Raw genomic sequence first — 21,434 nt, 5'->3', positions numbered from 1 at the left:
ATACTAATCCAAGTGAGATGCACAAGAGGGTTTCCTAAACACTATGTTCAGAATTGAGTACTGGCATACTGCTTAAGCATACTGTCCAGGATCAGCTGAACTATCCACTTTATTTTTGACAATCAGGCGTGCCATTTGTAATTTGAATGTGCGAGACTTCCGGTATCATTCGCTTCCAGGTATTTTAGCTCTGCTTGATATTATTGCTTATCATATTATTTTGATGTATTATTATAATCAAACACTGGATTGTAGCAAAAAGTTTTACCATTTACTGCACTTTGTTATTTAACTAGTGGCTAAAGAATCTGATATTTTCGAACATTCACAGAAAATAGCTTACTTCCGTGTCGCAAAATAAAGTGGATACTGTGAACATTGCTATTAAAAAAAACTTAATATAATAATAATAATAATAATAATTTGCTCAAATTATCATTCCAGAATTTAAAGTAGCCCACTAAAATGAAAAATAAAAAATAAAGTTAAAAAAGAAATATAAAATATCATGCATAGTAAACAAAGTATTTTGTATTTAATATTTAATTTCTATTTAGCTTTAATTTATTCATATATGAACAATAAAAGCACATAAAATTGCTAAAATGTAAACTAAAATGAAAACTATATAAATCTAAAAATTATTGAATTTAATTGATTATATAATTAATTGATAATATAATTATTAAGTCCAAACATAGCATTATACTGGAAGTGTTAAGGCCATTGCATTGGTCTGTGTATTTTCTGCATGCATCCTGCAGAAATAGTATGCGCAGTATGCAAGTACGCTATTCTGAACGCAGCCAGAGTCTGTAGTGTGTTGACCATTAAAATAAAATAAGTAAAAAAATAAATAAAACAAAAAAAATCACAAACACACCATTACATCCGCTCACAGACACAAACAAACAGTAACTCAGGAGAAAACTGGCCTGTTGAGGTGAACGTGTCTAAAGCACATCAGTAAGGGTTTACCGTACCGTCTCCTTTTCTGTGTGACTTCAGGACAAGAGATTTAATGCCATTCAATATCATAAATGAGAAATGAAATCCCACACCGGATATTGCTCTGGTGAAGTAAGTGCTTAAAGAGAAAGATTGTGTTTTCATTCAGGTAGTGCTTTGGTTCTAGAGCGACCTTTGACCCTCATCATCACTGCCAGGTGTCGCTCAGGGGCTTCTTGGGCACACGTGAGTGCATCTCCACCGGGTGATTCGGCAGACGGTCCCTCCTGTATGTGATCGTCTTCTCGTTGGTCGTGGGGATGTATGAGTTCTGCATTCAGAAAGAAAGAGAAATATAGCTTTTATTTAGCAAGGAGCATTAAATTGATCAAAAGGACATTTAAGATTTATTACGAATAAATTTTGAACTATTCATCAGAGAATCCTGAAAAATAAACTATCACAGTTTCCACAAAAATATTGAGCAGCACGACTGTTTTCAACATGGATAATAATCAGAAATGTTTCTTGAGCAGTAAATCAGTATATTAGAATGATTTCTGAAGATCATGTGACACTGAAGACTGGAGTAATGATGCTGGAAATACAGCTTTGATCACAGAAATAAATTACAGTTTAACAGATATTCACAGAAAACAGTTATTTTAAATTTTAATAATATTTCACAATTTTACTGTGTTTTTAATCAAATAAATGCTGCCTTGGCGAGCAGACTTTTGTGCTCCACAGAGATTTAAAACTAAAACTAACACTAAAACTAATAAAATTAATTTTGTGAAATAAAATACAAATATTTTTTATAAATATTTAGCTGGCAGTACTAAAAGAATTAAAATTAATAAGTACAATTTAAATATATAAATTAAAGTGAAATAAATATAACAGAAAAAAAGATATAACATAAAAAACTAAACTTACAAAATGTAATTGGAAATTAGAGATATTTTGTGGGCACTACTAAATGAACAAAATTAATAAAAAAAAATAAATAAAGCTCAATAGAATAGAACAGAAATAAAAAATTTAACTTAAATTAAAACTTAATTGAAAATTAAAAATAAAAGGAATAAAATAAATACATTCACTAAAATAACATTGATTTGGAATGACATGAGGGTGAGTAAATAATAATAAATGAATATTAATATTATTAGTTTTTTGGGGCGAGTGAACATTTCTTTAAAATTGAACTCAGCTGTAGTTTTCTCATACTGAACACACATGAACCTACATTACCTTACGGCTGTGGTCAAACTGTTGCTCAGGGTTGGACTGCCACGAGCAGTTTCTGGCTCTCAGCAGCTGTTGGACGGCGGCCAGCATGCCGATTCCCAGCATGATGGTCAGAAGGAAGACGCTGAGGAATGTCTTAAAGTACCGCCGACTCCAAACACACACTGTTACAGGACAGAGACCAGACTATAACCAACACAAACAACAGCCAAAATCCTCACAAGACTGCATTTTCCTCATCTCTGATCCCACAGGAAGTCATACTGCTCAGAAGTTGCCCTTCAAAGAGATAATTGTTTCTCGTAAAATTCTTTAGTCAATAGCAGGCATACAGTAAGAATGAATACAGTAAGATAAATAAATGTGGAGTAGATCAGATTGATTGATGATAAATGCTTGAGTTGCAGAACAGAACAGAACAGAACAGAACAGAATAGAATAGAATAGAATAGAATAGAATAGAATAGAATAGAATAGAATAGAATAGAATAGAATAGAAATGGAAATGTTAGATAAACTCGAACTTATAAAGCTTCACTGAAAATGAGAAATATTTTGCTGGCAATATTAAAGTACTAAAATTAATACAACTAAATTAAAGCTGAATAGAATAGAACAGAACAGAATAGAACAGAATAGAAATGGAAATGTTAGATAAACTCGAACTTATAAAACATGAATGAAAATAAGAAATATTTTGCTGGCAATATTAAAGTACTAAAATTAATACAACTAAATTAAAGCTGAATAGAATAGAACATAACAGAATAGAATAGAATAGAAATGGAAATGTTAGATAAACTCAAACTTATAAAACTTGAATGAAAATAAGAAATATTTTGCTGGAAATACTAAAGTACTAAAATGAATCAAATTAAATTAAAGCTGAACAGAACAGAACAGAATAGAATAGAATAGAATAGAAATGCAAGATAAACGAACTTATAAAACCACTGAAAATTAGAAATATTTTGCTGGCAATAGTAAAGTACTAAAATTAATACAACTAAATTAAAGCTGAATAGAATAGAATAGAAATGTTAGATAAACTCAAACCTATAAAACCACTGAAAATTTGAAATGTTTTGCTGGCAATACTAAAATTAATAAAACTAAATTAAAGCTAAATATAATAGAAATGTTAGATTAGAAAGGTTTCACAGACAGTACTAAAGTATTAAAATTAAAGTAAAACTGAACAAATAGAAATTAAAGCTAAATAGAAATATAAAAAATAAAATGAAAATGATAAAAAGACAAAACTAAATAAAATCTTTATAACTACACAGACAAAATGGCTAAAAGATTAAAACAATTAAAATTAAAACAGAAAATGTAAAAATATACCATTATAGTTTTTGTTAATATTATGAATTAGATCATATCAATGACCTTAAAATAACACCGGTTCATATTGAGATCTCTGACGTTTAATTGCAGAATTTGTTATCGTGGCAAGTCTGACATATGCTTGAGACTTCTTTGAGACACGTGGAATATTTTTCTAAGACGAAACATTCACGTTCACACCAAAAAAGATCCACACCATCAAAGCTCATTAAAGCAGGATGGATTCTGATTGGCTCTCAGTGTTTTTAATAGTCAGCTGGGAAAAAAAATAAAATAAAAACAAATTCTGAAAAGATGCCAATGATATCATTCCTCTGTATCGTTATCGTTTATAGTTGTAGAGTGAACTTCCCTGTTCTCATCAAATTTGAATGATTTTAAATTTTTTTATAGTTATGCCTCAGGTGCTCTTCAGTCATTTTTGACTGAAAAAATGCTACTTTTTTTTTTTTTTTTTTTTTTACTTTATCAGAATGGCATGGAACTTGGTAAAAGTTTTGGCACTTGTTATGTGGAAAAACCAAAAAACTAAATCAAGGACGTTTGGAAAAGGTTAAATGGTCCTGAAAAAAACAAAAAACAATCACACTTGTAGTACTCCTGTCAAAAATGAGCATATTGGGAATGAATAGGAAGTGAATTTCATCTAGTGGAAGCATTTGGTACTGCGCCCAAACAAAATCTTACAAAGCTCATTTTTTGTGATATCAACCTCAAATTTGCAAAACAACTTGTTTAGATTCACGGGTTTGACTTTCACGCAGTTTCAGAGTAAAACATGATTTGGAGAATATATATTTCATATAACACTTGCAAATAGTAGCCAAGCGTCTTCTTTAAAAACAGACCAAACTTAAATCTGTGCATTCAAGATTTAAGTCAGAAATGTCATTTTCTATGCTCAAAAAGTGGCTAAAAGGTAATAAAATGAATTATAACTAATAAATAAAGAAATAATAATAAAGAAATATAATTCAGTACTATAAAATCCCCTAAAAATACAAAATATATAAAAAACATTACTTGTACATTATTTGTAAAATTACATTGTACTAAAATATTGTACATTCATTTCACTGAAGTAAAAATCGCTTATTTGTTTTAAATTTAGTTGACCACCACCTGAAGGTCATAATTATCATCTCTGGTGTGAACGAGGCTTAATAAAGCAGTAGTCCCTTCGTTTAATCACATTACTGTCACGGCAAAGCAACAGAGATATTACGCAGATCTCAATAGTGTTGTTTTGGTCTCCTGCACATTCTCTCTTATAAAGCCACTCATCCGAATGGCGTTTGGAACACACCCCACACCCCCTCAGCGCTGCGCCGAAACAGCACGAGCCTTTGTGTGTGTTTGTGTGTGTGTGTGTGCTGCTTCCAGATCACCATGGAAACCTGCTAAATGTCAATATGCTACTCTGTGTCCTCTGTGTTGGAGCCGGACTGGATCGGAGCCACTGAGAACAGGAACGCTGGATGTGTGTAGCTCAGCTGCTGCTGATGTCTTAACAGCACACAACAAACATCTGGCCACTGTTTAGCTTATGAATCAAGTATTGGATTCTTTTGTTCTAAACAAACCCTTTCCCTGAAACTCTTCCTCTCCGCCTGACACAATTCAACCAGCACAGGGAAGATTTTGAAAGAAATTAATTATTTTTTTCTGATTTAAGCAGATGCTTTAAAAATACATCTGCTTAATATATCAGATGTTTTTCCTAGACAGCAATGATGTCTCCTGAAAAAAACCCCCCAGAAAAGCAATCAATCAAAATAGATCTCAATATGAACTCTAACGTTTCTCATCAAACTATCTGAGCTGCTCTTTACTGTAAGCAAGCAATAAAGACTCCTTTTGGCAAGAAATCAGCACAGAGTAGAGTGAATCTCCTGAATGTTGCCACAAAATCTAAATAAATTAATTTAAAAAACCCAAACAAATAAAACGTAAATAAAAATGAATACAAATTTAAAATACAAAATAAGTCAAAATAAATTAATAAATGAATAAATAAAAGTATAAGACAAAAAAGTAAATAAACAAGCAATAAATAAAGTTATATAAAATAATACAAATAAATAGACAGCTTATATCCCACAAAAAAAAAATTAAAAAAAAATAAACATTTAATAAAATACAAATTAAATAAACTACAAATAATAAAAAAAAAAAAAAAAAAAAAAAAATAGCTTTTATTCATCATAAAAATCTAATTAATACATAAATAAAATATGAATTAAAATATAAAATAAATATAAAGCTTCCAAATTACTACAATTCCCCACAAAATTAAATAAAAATATATCAAATAAACAATATAAACAAACAAATAAATAGCTTACAATTAACTACGATTCACCACAAAATAAAACAATATAAATAAATATTAAAAACAAAGAAATAACTTACAATGAACTACAATTAAGCACAATTCCATAATAAAATTGCACTACTGTAAAGCAAAAAAAATAGCTTTTCACATTCCTGTAATGTGGAAAATAACGACTGTAAAATATTTATATAGTAACACAAAACTGTAAAGTATTTATAGTCATTGCTGAACTGCATTTAATTGAGTTTAAATGAAATTTAAATACCAAAATAAAAAACAACAACAACGTTGTATTACAGGAATAAGAATCAAATGAGAAAAAAACAACTCGAAACTAAAATATCTGGACTGGACACTTTACAGTAATCAGAATTTGTTGGGGGAAAGGTGTTACAAACAGTCTTAAAATATAGGCTTCATTCTCTGTGAGCAAAATATAATTTCTCATTTTTCAGCGCTGTCGAACAGAGGTGGGAAAAGGGAAAGTCGGAGGAGGAGCAGATAAAGAGAAGAATTCATTTCCTCACCAGGATGTTGACTGATGTGCAGCTGAGGCCGATCTGAAGCCAAGTCCACGAGGAATCGATGCTGACACTTCTCACTGCTGGGATACAGGCAGTATTTCCCCCGCACCAGCTCTGAACAACAGCACAGTTCATTCAGACGCACTGCAGCCTCCTGTGTTTGTCTCTGTGTTTGTGCTGTAGTACCTGTGATGTCTTCCACATACTGCACCGCTGGAGCGCAGCTGTGATTACAGAGCTGCAGCGCGTCTGATCCCAGCCCGTGAGACAGGTGACACTTCACACAGCTCCTGATGACAGAGAGCACAGCATTAGGATTATTAGGATGGAAACTAATAATGACGTCTGATCAACTGAGGATGTAAAACGACACAGATTGAACTCTTAGCCAAGTGCAAAAAAGTGGAGTAGATCATATCCATTTATAAAATTATTATTATTTAATATTTATAGTTAAATAACATAATTATTACAATATTTTAACAACCTTATTAAATTAATAAATAAATAATTATAATTAATTATACAAATCAGGGTGATTTATTAAAACTAAAATGAAAACCATTAAAAAAAACTAAAATAATATTCTTGTTACTTGAAATAAAATAAATGTTAACTAAAATTAAATAAAATACAAAATAAATGTTTATTTAAGCTAGCTGCCAAAACAAAATTTCTTCTTATTATTTACACACACACACACACACACACACACACACACAATGAAAAATAAATAGCTTACAAGTCAACAAAAATAAATAATAAAATATACATAAGTAAATATTAAATATTATATAAAATTATTATTATTATTAATTTAATATGCATTTTAATTTAGATAAACTTTTAAGTGCTTAGATAAGTAAAACCGAAGTAAAAATAAATGAATTGCTTACAATTCAACACAAAAAACAAATAAAATAAACAAACAAAAATATAAAATACAAAATAAATATATATATAAATAAATATACACATGCACACAAACATTGACAAAAATAAACAACAAAATTACTAAAACTAACTAAAATTACAATGAAACCGAAAAATAAAAACGGATTCAAAATATTAATAAAAACAATAATAGTATCTCAATGACACTAAAATAGCACAGATTTAAATATAATTAATAATAATTAAATAAATTAACTTTAATAACTTACATTTATTTAAAATAACAATAACTTTTAATATTATTAAATGTAAAAAGACATCCTGGAGTATGTCATCATTTCAACTTTTTCCAGAACTTTTATTTTTGGTGCTTGCCGATACCGAGTACCGATAGCCTACCTGTATTTTCATTGCACTTGTAACAGTGATGAACATTTTTTGAAACTTAAGTCACATTTTTTTTACACTGATCTATAATATATATATAGATCAGTGTTTTTTTATTATCTGAAACATACTGGAACTTTTATTTCAAAGTGACTCATATAATGCAATTAACATCAACAAGCAACGCGCGTACAGTACACATCTGTATTGATGCAGAATGAGAGCTGAGCACATTCACACAGGCTCCTGGTTTCACTTTCACTTAAATAAGTTGTGTATGCTTGATATTTAAAATAAATGTTGTTTCTAGTGAATTCCCCTATAGTTAATTTTTTTTTTTTATAATGTAGTCTTAATCCATATGATGTGTGTGCTAAGTGAGCGATCATGCACCCCTATCAATTTTACATAACTTGTTTTCATGTGACCAACACTTTAGGTTATGTTGTGAATTTATGCAATGTTCAGAATGGCATACTACTCATACTATTTCTACGACATTTGCCAATGTTTGGTATAATGCCAGAGCACACTGCATTGAAGACAGCATCCCACAATGCAATGTGTTCGATCTGACCTTCCATTTCCAGTGTGAGGAATGAGCTGGAAACGTTATCAATGACTCATTATTTCATTTCAGACCATCCAGTAGAGACATTTAACATGCATTTTAAAGAATGCTTGCATTTTTATACAGTATTACTGTGCAGTATGGAGTATGCTTGTATTCCATTCAGAAGATTATCTAAATGGGTAATCATGCTAAACTTTAAGTATGCAAAATTATTTCAGAATTGAAATTACACGTGATGTGGTTATATAGCATACTACTTCATTGTTGAATACTGCAATACTATTTTACTTACAACTCTTAAAAATAGTATTGTATATTTAAATATTGTATGCCTTAAGTATGCAAAATTATTTGAACTGAAATTATGCAATGCGATGAAGTTGTGGAGCATACTACTCTATTGTTGAATACTGCATACTATTTTACATATAGTACAGCTCTTAAAACTAGTATACAGTATATACTGTTCAGTAGTATACAGTAAGAATTATGCTTTTATTACGTATGCAAAATTATTGCTGAATACTGCATGCTGTTTCACCTCCAACACTTAAAACTAGTATACAGTATATACTGTGCTTGTGTTTTTTAATTATGCAAAGGTATTGCATACTTTAAGTATGCAAAATTGCAGGCATGCAAAATTATTTCAGAACTAGAATTACACATGCAATGTAATGTAGTTGTGCTACTTTATTGATGAATACTGCACTATTTTACATTCTAGCATACAGTATATACTGTGCAGTATGCAGTACGCTTGTATTTGTTTTTAAATGTATGCTTTAAGTTTGCAAAATAATTTTGAAACTGGAATTACACATGCGATATAATAAATAATAAAGTATATACTGTGCAGTATGCAGTATACTTGTTGTCCATTAAGAATAAAACCTAAAGTGCCAGTCCCACAAAACTTAGCATGAAAATCATGGGGATATGATGTCATATTCCAGGGTGTCTATTTTTACTAAATAATAAAATTATTATTAAATTAATATACATAAATTAAAACTGTTTAACTAATGTAAATATAATGATTTATATTTCTATAATTAATTATAATTATTTATTTTTTAATTATTAATTTGGTAACCCTTTATTTTACGGTGTCCTTGTTACAAATGTTACATATACTTACTATTATAATAACAATAAAATATGCATAATTACATGCAACTAACCCTAAACCAAACCTTCATCCAAACCCAAGCCCTATAGTAAGTACATGTAGTTAATTAATATTACTCAGTACTGATATGTATAATTACACTGTAACAAGGACAGTGACTCTTAAAATAAAGAGTAACCATTCATTTAATAAAGCATTTAAAATAGTTTAATAAATATATATTTCTGATCTACTCCATTTTTACGATGTTTACATCCTTTATTTATTAAACGCGTTTTCGCTTTATAAATTCGCAGGTCCGAGTTTAGCTCTGGTATGCAGCAGAAGACAAAACATTTTCTCTTTCATTCCCACGTTTACATACGCATGAATGAAAGTGAATAATCAAATCAAGTCAAGTCTGCTTTATTGTCAATTCTTCCACATGTACGGCACATACATACAGAGAATTGAAATTGCGTTACTCTCAGACCCTTGGTGCATACAGTAAACGTTAAACACTGACAGTAGACGTTCTAATACAGATAAATACAGTTTAAACATATGTACATACAACTATACAGATATACAAATGAGGACATTGTAGAAAAATAAAGAGAGAGATGGATAAAGTGGCATAAGGCACATGGCAGATAGAGTGCAAACCAGTTAAATAAAGCAAAACTGTGCAGATATACGTGTAGTGCAAGAAGAGCTTATCAGTCTGTTAAAGTGACAAGAGAACAATCTTTTTATCAGACTATCCGAAGAGGTAGTTTGCAGTCAATGCTGGATGAGGTAGTAATCAGTCAAGTGCTGCACAAGTGACAGGTGCTGGTCACAGTTCTTAAGTGGGTGGGTGGGTGGGGGGGGGGGGGTCGCAGTATCAGTGTTGCATGGGGTAAAAGAGGGGGGGGGGGGGGGGCAAGGACGGGAGGGAGTTCAGCTTCCTGACAGCCTGATGTATGAAACTGTCCTTCAGTCTGAGACTCCACAGTCTCCTCCCTGATGGCAGCAGACTGAAGAAGCTGTGTGTCGGGTGGGTGGGGTCACCTGCAATGCGGAGGGCTTTGCGGGTGAGACGGGTGCTGTAGATGTCTTGGAGGGAGGGGAGAGAGACACCAACGATCTTCTCAGCTGCTCTCACTATGCGTTGAAGTGACTTGTGGCAGGATGCGTTGCAAGCGCCATACCACACAGTGATGCAGCTAGTTAGGATGCTCTCGATGGTGCCTCTGTAGAAGGTGCACATGATGGGGGCCGGGGCTCTGGCTCTTCTGAGTTTGCGGAGGAAGTAGAGACGCTGCTGTGCTTTCTTGGCCAGTGCTACAGTGTTGTTAGTCCAGGAGAGGTCCTCTGTGATGTGCACACCCAGGAACTTGGTGCTGCTCACTCTCTCCACAGTCGCACCGTTGATGGTCAGAGGGGCATGCTGAGTGTGTACTCTCCTGAAGTCAACAACAATCTCCTTCGTCTTCTCCACATTCAGAGAGAGATTGTTGTCACTGCACCACCCAGCCAGGCAGCTCACCTCGCTCCTGTAGTTTGTCTCATCTCTGTTGCTAATGAGACCCACCACAGTCGTGTCATCCACAAACTTAATGAAAAGGTTGGAGTTGTGTGATGGTGTGCAGTCGTGGGTCAGCAGAGTGAAGAGGAGGGGGCTCAGCACACATCCTTGGGGGGCCCCAGTGTTCAGTGTGATGGTGCTGGATGTGTTAATGCTGACCCGTACTGCCTGAGGTCTCCCAGTCAGGAAGTCCAACAGTCAGTTGCACAGAGAGGTGTTGAGCCCCAGCTGGACCAGTTTGTGAGTGAGCTGTTGAGGGATGATTGTGTTGAATGCTGAACTGAAGTCTATGAACAGCATCCTGACATATGAGTCTTTTTTGACCAGATGTGTGAGGGCTGGGTGGAGGGCAGTGGCGATGGCATCATCGGTCGAGCGGTTGGACATATGCAAACTGGAAGGGGTCCAGGGAGGGGGGGAGGACAGACTTGATGTGGTGCATGACTAGCTGTTCGAAGCACTTCATGAGGATAGGAGTGAGTGCTATTGGACGGTAGTCATTGAAGCAGGATGGAGATTACTTCTTCGGGACTGGAATGATGGTGGTAGCTTTGAAGCATGTGGGGACAACGGCCTGATTTAACGAGATGTTGAAAATGTCTGTGAAGACATCAGTGAGTTCCCCTGCACAGTCTCTCAGTACACACCCAGGAATGTTGTCAGGACCCGGAGCTTTGCGTGCATTGATCCTGCTGAGGGATCTCCTCACGCTGTCCGGGGTCAGCGTCATCACCTGGTCGCCGGGAGGAGGTGGAGTCTTCTGTGCAGTGGTGCTGTTTTGTGCCTCAAAGCGAGCAAAGAAGGCATTCAGCTCGTTCAGCAGGGGGATGGTGCTGTCACAGGTCTGTGGTGGGGGCCGTAATGGTCTGTATCCCCTGCCACAGGCTCCGAGTGTCTCTGCTGTCGCTGAAACGATGATCTATCCTCCTTGAGTACTGTCTCTTGGCCTCTCTGATGCCGCGGGACAGGTTGTCCCTAGCTGTCTTCAGGCCCCCCTCATCTCCAGCTCTAAAGGCAGCGTTCCGAGCCTTCAGAAGTCTGTAGACCTCCCCTGTCAGCCACGTCTTCTGGTTGGCCCTGACAGTGATGGTCTTTGTGACTGTTACATCATCAATGCACTTGGTGATGTGGGCAGTGACCGTCTCTAAGTACTCTTGGAGGTCTGTAGTGTTGTTGTATGTGGCAGCCTGTTTAAACATATTCCAGTCAGTGGTCAAAACAGTCTTGAAGTGCCTCTGACGACCCTTCCGGCCACACTTGTATTGGTTTGATGACTTTAACGAGCGGTCTGTATGCAGGCATTAGCATGACAGTGATGTGGTCTGAGGCTCCGAGGTGGGAGGAGGTCACTCCTGTTGTTGTTGTTGGAGCTGGGAGGGATGTTTACAGCAACGAGCAGTATAGCTGTATATTCCCTTGGTAGATAGAACGGCCGGCACTTAATAATCATACACTCCACCAAGGGTGAGCAGTGTTTGCAGACCACAACAGCGTCGCGGCACCATGCATCATTGATGTAAACACAAAGCCCACCACCGTGGATCTTACCTCCCTCGACAAGAGCTCTGTCAGCTCGATACCATGTTAGCTGGTCGAGCTGTATGGCGCAGTCCGGTACGCTGTTGTTAAGCCATGTTTCTGTAAACACAAAAACACAACAGTCTCTTACAGTCCTCTGAGTAGAGCGAAGTAGTCGGATGTAGTCCAGTTTATTGTCCAAAGAGCGTACGTTCGCCAGTACGATGGTGGGGATAGCTGGCTTGTGTGGGTTGGCCGCTAGCCTTGCTCGGATACTTCCGCGCTTACCCCTCTTCTGCTTCCTCTCATGTCTCTTGTAGCGCCTCCGCTGTGGGCGAAATGCAGTAGTGGGGGTCGGTGATGGAGTAGGCTTTCGGAGCAGACCGAGATCCCGCAGCTCTTCGGCGTGCGCTGAGTTCAACTCTAAAAATGTGATTCTGCCGACATCGAACAGAAACTCACGACAGTATGCACGCTTAAAGACAGGTAGACGTGACGAAGATGTACAAAAACATTGCGACTTACAAGACAAAAAACACGAAAACACCGTTCTGTCGGGAGAGAGAGAAGCCGTTGCGTCTGTGCGCGCCGCCATGTTGGATTTTCTTTTATAGAAGGCAAAGTCTAGTGTGACGCCCCTTTAGAAAGGTATACAAACTTTTTAAATTGTGTGATTGACAGCTGTTCTAGCCAATCTGTGCGAGCGGTTACCAGTGTGATTGACAGGAGCTGTAGCAGATGGGGCATTTCTCACAGAAGGCTCCAGATCGCCGAGTATCGTCACAAACACACTTGCCGCATACACACTTTCCCCAGCCGCTGCAAATCAAGCCGTCGTCTGACACACAGCTCTCAGTGGAGACGGGACAGTCGCAGGACTCACCCGTCCAGCCAGGGAGACACACACATTCACCCGAAACACACCGGCCGTGTCCTAAAACGTCACATAGGAAACATAAAAACACACATTTATATGACGGTATATACCAGTACAAATGTGCCCATTCCAGAGAATTTTCTGTTGTTTAAAGCAATACACATTTTTTATACATTTATAATACATAAAATGAGATTATGAGTACCTTTATTATCCAAAAATAGGTATTAACGAATGATTATTTAATATACATTTACTATTTAAAAAATGATATTATAAAAATATTTTTATTATCTTTATTATTTTATATTTTATAAAAAAAAAAAATGATCAAATGAATATTCAATATATAAAACATTTTTAAATTCCAAATATATACACAAATATATATATATTTGTGTGTATATATTGTGTAAAATGTTTTATATATTGAATATTCATTTGATCATTTTTAAAATAAAATATATATATTTCTATATATTTGTTTGCTGTGTGGAGACGTGCTGATGTCACGTTTGGTCTCGTTCTGTCTTGCGTATCTTGTCAGTGTCGGCCATTTGTTGTGAAAAAATAAGGAAAGTGTGCTGAATTCAATTAGTATTTTGTTAGATGGGTATAAATAAAGCTTAGTTTACCGCGGCAGTTGTCGTGTGAAGGCCTCCTCGTGTGATGACCAAAGAGTGTAAAGACCATCGACTCTACCATGCGACTCCACCGGGCTAGGACACCGGCAAAGGATATAAGTATCATGAATGCTAAACTATTATTTATTATGTAAATGATAAGTTTTGTACTTCATTCACGTTCCAACGGTGACACAGCGCTGATGTTTGGTTCACTGCATTTTATTTTGATAAAGTACCAACTCAAATCAAGTTAGCAATGATCAATTGATTCAAATTCAATTGATCAATTTCCTTATACCAGCAGAATCATCTTTAAACACTTATTGTCTTATTAATAATCGCTGTATAAAGGTCTGCTTTTATTTGTGTACACTCACAATGAAAACAAAACAGATTTTATATAACGTAATAATATTTAGTATTTTCACATCTAGGTGGATTTTTTTTTAATTTGCAGTACTTTCTGTTCAAAATAAATGAAAAGAAGCTGAGCATAGTAGATTTTTTTTTTTTTTCCTGTTGTACTGAAATCGTATCAAACCGTGACCCCCAAACCGAGGTGTATATGTATATATATATATATATATATATAGTAATATATGATATAAAAAAAACGCAAATTAAAGTTATATAAAAGTTAAATAAAAGTTGTGAACATATGTGTGTGTTCTGTGTATATATAAAAGACACACACATACAGTATATATTTAGAAATTATTTACATGTAAATCTTTGTATTCATATAATTTTATTTATATAAATATATTTAATATATAAACATCATATATTTTTATTAAATATTTACATGCCTGTGTGTGTGTGTGTATTTATATATATACACACGTGGCCTAATGGGGGAAGTCGTGGCCTAATGGTTAGAGAGTTGGACTCGTAATCGAAAGGTTGCGAGTTCGAGCCCCCGGCCGGCAGGAATTGTAGGTGGGGGGAGTGAATGTCCAGTGCTCTCTCCACCCTCAATACCACGACTGAGGTGCCCTTGAGTAAGGCACCGAACCCCCAACTGCTCCCCGGGCGCTGCAGCATGGCTGCCCACTGCTCCGGGTGTGTGTTCACGGTGTGTGTGTGTGTGTGTGTGTGTGCATTTGTTCACTACTCACTGCTGTGTGTGTGCACTTGGATGGGTTAAACGCATACTTGACAATACGTCACGACGATATATATATATACATACACACAGTACACACACACATATTTACATTTAGTCATTTAGCAGACGCTTTTATTGCATTTTATGCGACTTACAGATGAGGACAATGGAAGCAATCAAAATCAACAAAAGAGCATATTTAAAAATATATATATTATGAAGCTTTTTTATTATATTTATCATTTTATATTGTAAATTAATAGTATATTTAAAAAAGTTTTATATTATAATTGTATTATTGTATTGTATTATATTTACAATTTTACATTTGAACCTCAATTTAGTTCCAAATATTAATATTTGAAGTATTAATATATAAAAAAAAAATTATATAGAACTTTTAAAAATGGGATTAAATTCCAAACTTTGTCATTTAATTTAATATACATTATACATATTATACTGTCAGTCAGGCAGGTCTAGTCCAGACCTTACACACATCTCGGCGCTCACCTGCACACACCAGGCCCTTCACATACAGACAGGAGAAGTCGTCCATCTCACAGAACTTGCCATAGATGTTTCCCAGTCTGCTGGAGTCACACACACACGTCCCGCATTTACAGACCCCTCTCCCGCTGCAGACAGCTGCGCTCCGGTCTGCTCTACAGCTGCTGGTCTCCACGGGACAGTCCGGAGGATCGGGGTCATCATGACAGCAGCCCGTCTGAATGCAGCTGCAGACACACATCTGATGGATTCGGACGCTCACGGACTCGTTAAAGCCCACGGGCCTGACAGACATCACAACGTCCCGATCGCCGCCGTCCGCCGGACACCAGCTCATTCCTACAGTCACCCTGAAGAAAACCTTCAGACGAGACAAACACAGAGATAACCCCACTGACGATCTCATTCTGACCGACACTCAAAGAATAGGTTCTTCACAGCGATGCCATAGAAAAAACATTTTTGGTTCCACAAAGAACCATTCAGTCAAAGGTTCTTTAAAGAACTCTCTCTTTCTTACCTTTTTATAATCTAAAAGAACCTTCTTTCACCGCAAAGAACCTTTTGTGAAACAGAAAGGTTCTTCAGATGTTAAAAGTTCTTTACGGAACCATTTAGACAAAAAGGTTCTTCTATGGCATCGTGAAGCACCTTTATTATTTTGAAGAGTGTACTGTTCAGAAGTTTGGGGATGATAACATTTTTAATGTTTTTTTTAAAGAAATCTCTCTTGTTCACAAAGGCTGCATTTATTTGATAATAAAAATTATGAAATATTATTACTATTCAAAAAAGCTATTTATATGTGAATAGTAAAATATTTATTTCTGTGTTGCAAAGCTGAACTTTTAGCAACATTACTCAATATACTTTATGTGTGGGGTATTTATTAATATTTTAAATTATTTAAAGACTTTATTAAGATTTATTCATATTTAAAATTAGCATTTAGTTTTATATTTTCAGTTTTTAAGTAATTATGTTTTTGTAATTTTTATTAGTTTTATGTAATATTTTTATTTAGCTTTAATACGTTTTATTTTAAATAATTTTACTATTTTGATTCCCTTTACTTCTAATTTTCAATTTAGTTTCATAAGTTTAAGTAGTTTACCTAATATTTAATTTGTTCTATTATATTTAGCTTTATTTTTTATTTCAGTTTTAATTTGTTACATTAGTACTGCCAACAAAACATTTCTATTTTTCAATTACATTTTGTACATATTTGTTTTTTTTGGTAATATTTGCATACATATTTGTAATATTTTTCTATTCTATTTATTTAGCTTTAATATAGTTGTTTTAGTTTTATTAATTTTAGTTCTTTAGTACTGCCAGCTAATAATGTTTTCATGTCTAAATTTCATAATTTTCAAGATTTCATCTAATATTTGTATTTTATTTCACCTTTATTTCAGTAAACAAAATTCATTTTAATAGTTTAAGCATTAGTTTTAGTTTACAGTAACAACACTGATCTGTATGTTTTTTTCTTCTGTGAACACAAAAGGAGGATTTTTTAACTCTTTGAAAGAATGTTTGCTGATTAAAAGTATTAATTTCTTTAATAAAAGCCTTAACTTTTGAATGGTACTGTATATAAACCAAGATTTTCTAATATTTCTTGAAGAAAATGTGATGTGTTTTTCCGTGCAAAACCCACCACCAAGATGCAAGGGTGGTTTTTTTTCAGATGTCAAAATCTAGCTGTGGTGCAACAGCATTATATTTGGGTTTGCGGTCTCTCTGCTATGCTCTTAATGTGCTGGATATTTCAACACCGGTCACATGATCATATTAAACGGCTTATAAAGTTTATAAGCATTATAAACAGTGCAGCACAGAGTAATTACTTCCGTTAGCTTGTACTATTTTCTCATAGGACAAAAGAAAGCAAAGATACTGAAACTAAAAATCTCCATGTATTAGGCATGCATTACCATCATTCGCTCACCCTTATATCATCAATTATATCATCATCCACCAGAAATATGTTTCCTATGAAACACAGAAGGAGATGCTTCAAAGAAGGTTGTTTTTCTCCATGCAACAAATGTAAATAGGCTGTCAAGCTTTTATAATTTAAAATAGTTTTTTTATGTGAATATATTGTAAAATGCAATTTATTGCTCTGATCAAATCTGTATTTTCAGCATCATTCCTCCAGTCTTCAGTGTCACATGATCCTTCAGAAATCATTCTAATATACTGATTTACTCAAGAAACATTTCTGATTATTATCTCTGTTGAAAACGGTTGTGCTGCTTCATTTTTTTTTTTTTTGTGGAAACCGTGATACATTTTATTTTTCAGGATTCTTTGATGAATAAAAAGTTCAAAAGAACAGCATTTATTTGAAACAGAAACCTTCTGTAACATTATAAATGTCTTTACTGTCACTTTTGATCAATTTAATGCATCCTTGCTGAATAAAAGTATTATTTAGTAATAAAATAAAATAGAAATATAGGAGTGCAATTTTTTGGCTTTGATAGCCACTGTTCACTGTGGAGTTTTATAAAATAAAATAAAATAAATAGTAGTGCAAGTAATACTTTTTTGGCTTTGACTGTTTACCGTGGAGTAGAGTAAAATAAAATAAAATTCAAATTAAAGTACTACTTTTATGTTACAGCCACTGGTCACCATGAACTTTCATTGCATGAAAATATCTCCTTTTAAAATGAGAGAAAATTAAAATCATACGGTGTTGAGCAACATGCAGATGAGCAAACATTATTTTTGGCCGAGCTAGTCTTATAATTTGAGCACTTTTCATATCAAAGCCAGCATCTCTGTGAACCGCGCTGAACACAGACGTACTGATTGTTTGGGCTGAACGCCGGAGCATTTCGTGTTTCCAGAGACAGTGGATCCGTCGGGGCAGAGGGCCGTGACGTTCACCTGGAAGCGCTGAGCCTGGCCGTCCTCCAGCCCGATCTGCACCTCCACATCCGACAGCAGCTTCTGCAAGAGAAGTTAGGAGAGCAGCTAGAAAGAGCCCATTGTCTCTGTTATTAGCAGGTTTACTGGGAAAAGGCTGGGATAAAAACAGCAGCTCTGATTGGAGCTCGCAGTATTTTTGGCCCAGTACACAGTGGCTGTTTATAATGCAGTCTTCTGTCCGCTTGGATCACTGGATTTTGAGGAGGACAATGCATTGTTGTGCTTGCCACGAGATTATTCCTCTCCTTAAATGCATTCCGGAACAGATTCAGGCATTACAGTGCTTTTCCCGTTAAACCGAAAGCAAGCGCTCTGAAACGTTTGGGACCTTCCGCACTTCTAAACATATTGTCCTTGAGTGGACAGAGAGAGTGGAGTGAAAGAGAAAGTAAAGCTGTTTACCTTGTAGGCATGCACTACTAAATCTTTTAGATTAGATGCTTTGGGATAGAGTCGGCCCACGTAACTTCCAGGAATCAAGTCCAGAAGATCCTGTTCAGGGGAAAAGATGAAGGCATTTAAAAAAATACAACTTGAGAAAATAATAATACTGAGTCAGGCCTCGGTTTGTCAAAACAAATGTGTTTACAGTAATCGAGTGCATTACTGCAGCCCACTTATTCAGTGCAGTTGGTGGAAGTATTTTTCTATTAATTTTTTACCAGATGGATTTAAAAAAGGCTTTGTTAAAGCGTTATGAGTCATGAACCGAACCAACCAGCTCTGAGGTGAATCTCAGCATTATCTTCCTCTGGAGAAAATGAATGGATTTTTTACCTCCAGAACTCAACTGTTACATTCTATACACTTAGAATGGAAGTGAACGGAGGCTTTAACAGCAGAAATGTGAAGCTACTGTATTTTTTACTGTAAGTCAATTTGAGCTGTCAAGCCATCATTCATCCGTCGGGGCAGAGGGCCGTGACGTTCACCTGGAAGCGCTGAGCCTGGCCAGCGTCTGCATCTGTATTTGCGAATGACATCAGTGACCACTGTGTCATCGCAACAGTTAGAAATACAAAAATTCCAAAATTCAAACCACGCGTTATAACAAAACGTGATATGAAACATTTCTCAGAACAAGGGTTTCTACATGATTTGAATAACTTGGAGTGGGAACAAATTAATTTAATTCCTGACCTTGAAATAGCTTGGGAATTCTTTTATAATATTTTTTCTGGTTTAGTTGATAAACATGCCCCCCTTAAAAGCTACAGGGTGAAGGGCAGGGACAATGCATGGTTTTCTCCTCTTTTATCAAATATGCTTCATGAGCGCAACTTGGCATGGGCGAAAGCTAGAAAAACTGATTTACATTCAGATTGGCTAGATTTTAGACGACTACGTAACGCATGCACGGTTGCAGTCAGAAAAGCTAAAGCTGAGCATTTCCTTATACAAACTTCTAACAATCTAAATAATTCATCAAAATTTTGGAAAACTGTTAAATCATTAACTGAAAATAATAAAGGTATAGAACTTCCTTCATGTATTATGAAAGGCTCCCATGCAGTCATTGATAAAGAAAAAATGCTTAATTGTTTCAATGAACATTTTATAACCTCTAGCTTTTTGTTTGATTCAATTTATGGCGCTCATACAAACTCTTTAATTGTTCAGTCAGAGAATTGTATGTCTAGTCAGTCATTCAATTTTTCACCAGTTGCAATTTCTGAGGTATGCAAAGCTCTTAAATCTTTAGATGTTTCAAAATCAGCAGGTCCTGATAAATTGGAACCTTATTTTTTAAAGTTAGCCGCTGATTTCATTGCCCCTCCTTTGACTCATATTTTTAATCTTTCTCTTGTTTTAAATGAAATTCCACTTATATGGAAATCAGCTTTTGTTCTTCCCCTGTTTAAAGGTGGAGATCCTACACAGCTAAATAATTATCGGCCCATTTCAAAGTTGTCTGTCCTTGCCAAAATCCTTGAATCATTTGTTAACAATCAACTAAAGGACTTTCTTTCTGTTAATAATATCCTGTCTGATTTTCAATCTGGTTTTAGAAACCAACATAGCACTACTACAGCAGCCTTAAAAGTACTAAATGATTTTATTGAATCAGTTGACAACAAGAAACACTGTGCAGCTTTATTCATTGATCTGTCCAAAGCATTTGATACTGTTGATCATACTTTGTTGATACAACGTCTTGTCAGTATTGGATTATCTGAATATGCTATTGGTTGGTTTAATAATTATCTCTCTAATAGAACTCAGTGTATACAGGCAGATGGTTTTATTTCTAGTTCACTTAATGTAAAAAAGGTGTGCCACAGGGGTCGGTCCTAGGGCCGCTCCTATTTACTATATATATTAATAATATTGATCAAAATGTTAATAATACACATTTTCATTATTACGCTGATGACACAGTAATATATAGTTCAGCGTCCACACCTAATCTGGCTCTTTCACAGTTACAGCTTGCTTTTAATATTGTTCAGCGTAATTTATTCGATCTAAAACTAGTTTTAAATGCAGATAAAACAAAATTTATGTTGTTTTCTAAATCAAAATCAATTCCTCATAATCCTCCTTCTATTACAACTTCTCAAGGTTCAGAGATTGAATTTGTGTCTCAGTATAAGTATCTTGGGATTTTAATTGACGATGCTCTCTCCTTTGGCCCCCATGTCCAGCAACTGGTGAGAAAATTGAAAGTGACCTTGGGCTTCTATTTCAGAATTAAATCCTGCCTTTCCTTTGAGGCAAAAAAGAAGCTTGTTGCTGCCACTTTTATGTCTGTATTGGACTATGGTGATGTTATATATATGCACGCATCTTCTCAGATTTTACATGCTATAGACACTGTTTATCATGGTGCACTGAGGTTTATAACAAATCTTAAGACCTTTACTTATCATTGTGATTTGTATGCCCGGGTTGGATGGTC

The 21,434-nt window shown here is 35.0% G+C and overlaps 1 protein-coding gene across 1 annotated transcript in view; it reads right to left on the bottom strand.

Annotated features, from left to right (window-relative positions):
• Nucleotides 1–1,156: 1,156 nt before the first annotated feature.
• Nucleotides 1,157–21,434, bottom strand: part of LOC306847177 (integrin beta-8-like) — a gene marked incomplete at both ends in the record, with an annotated part of 32,942 nt that continues 12,664 nt past the window's right edge. Inside the window, 8 exons of the mRNA XM_079380985.1 lie at nt 1,157–1,279; nt 2,206–2,366; nt 6,415–6,525; nt 6,598–6,701; nt 13,177–13,399; nt 15,590–15,947; nt 18,413–18,556; nt 18,938–19,027. Coding sequence (XP_079237111.1) covers nt 1,157–1,279; nt 2,206–2,366; nt 6,415–6,525; nt 6,598–6,701; nt 13,177–13,399; nt 15,590–15,947; nt 18,413–18,556; nt 18,938–19,027 — 1,314 coding nt within the window. The remainder of the gene's footprint in view (nt 1,280–2,205; nt 2,367–6,414; nt 6,526–6,597; nt 6,702–13,176; nt 13,400–15,589; nt 15,948–18,412; nt 18,557–18,937; nt 19,028–21,434) is intronic.

Source organism: Barbus barbus, assembly GCF_936440315.1.
Source record: "Barbus barbus genome assembly, chromosome: 27".
NCBI classification, from domain to species: Eukaryota; Metazoa; Chordata; class Actinopteri; order Cypriniformes; family Cyprinidae; genus Barbus; species Barbus barbus.
Note: the sequence above shows the minus strand (reverse complement) of the source record. Positions and strands in the feature narration are given on the sequence as shown.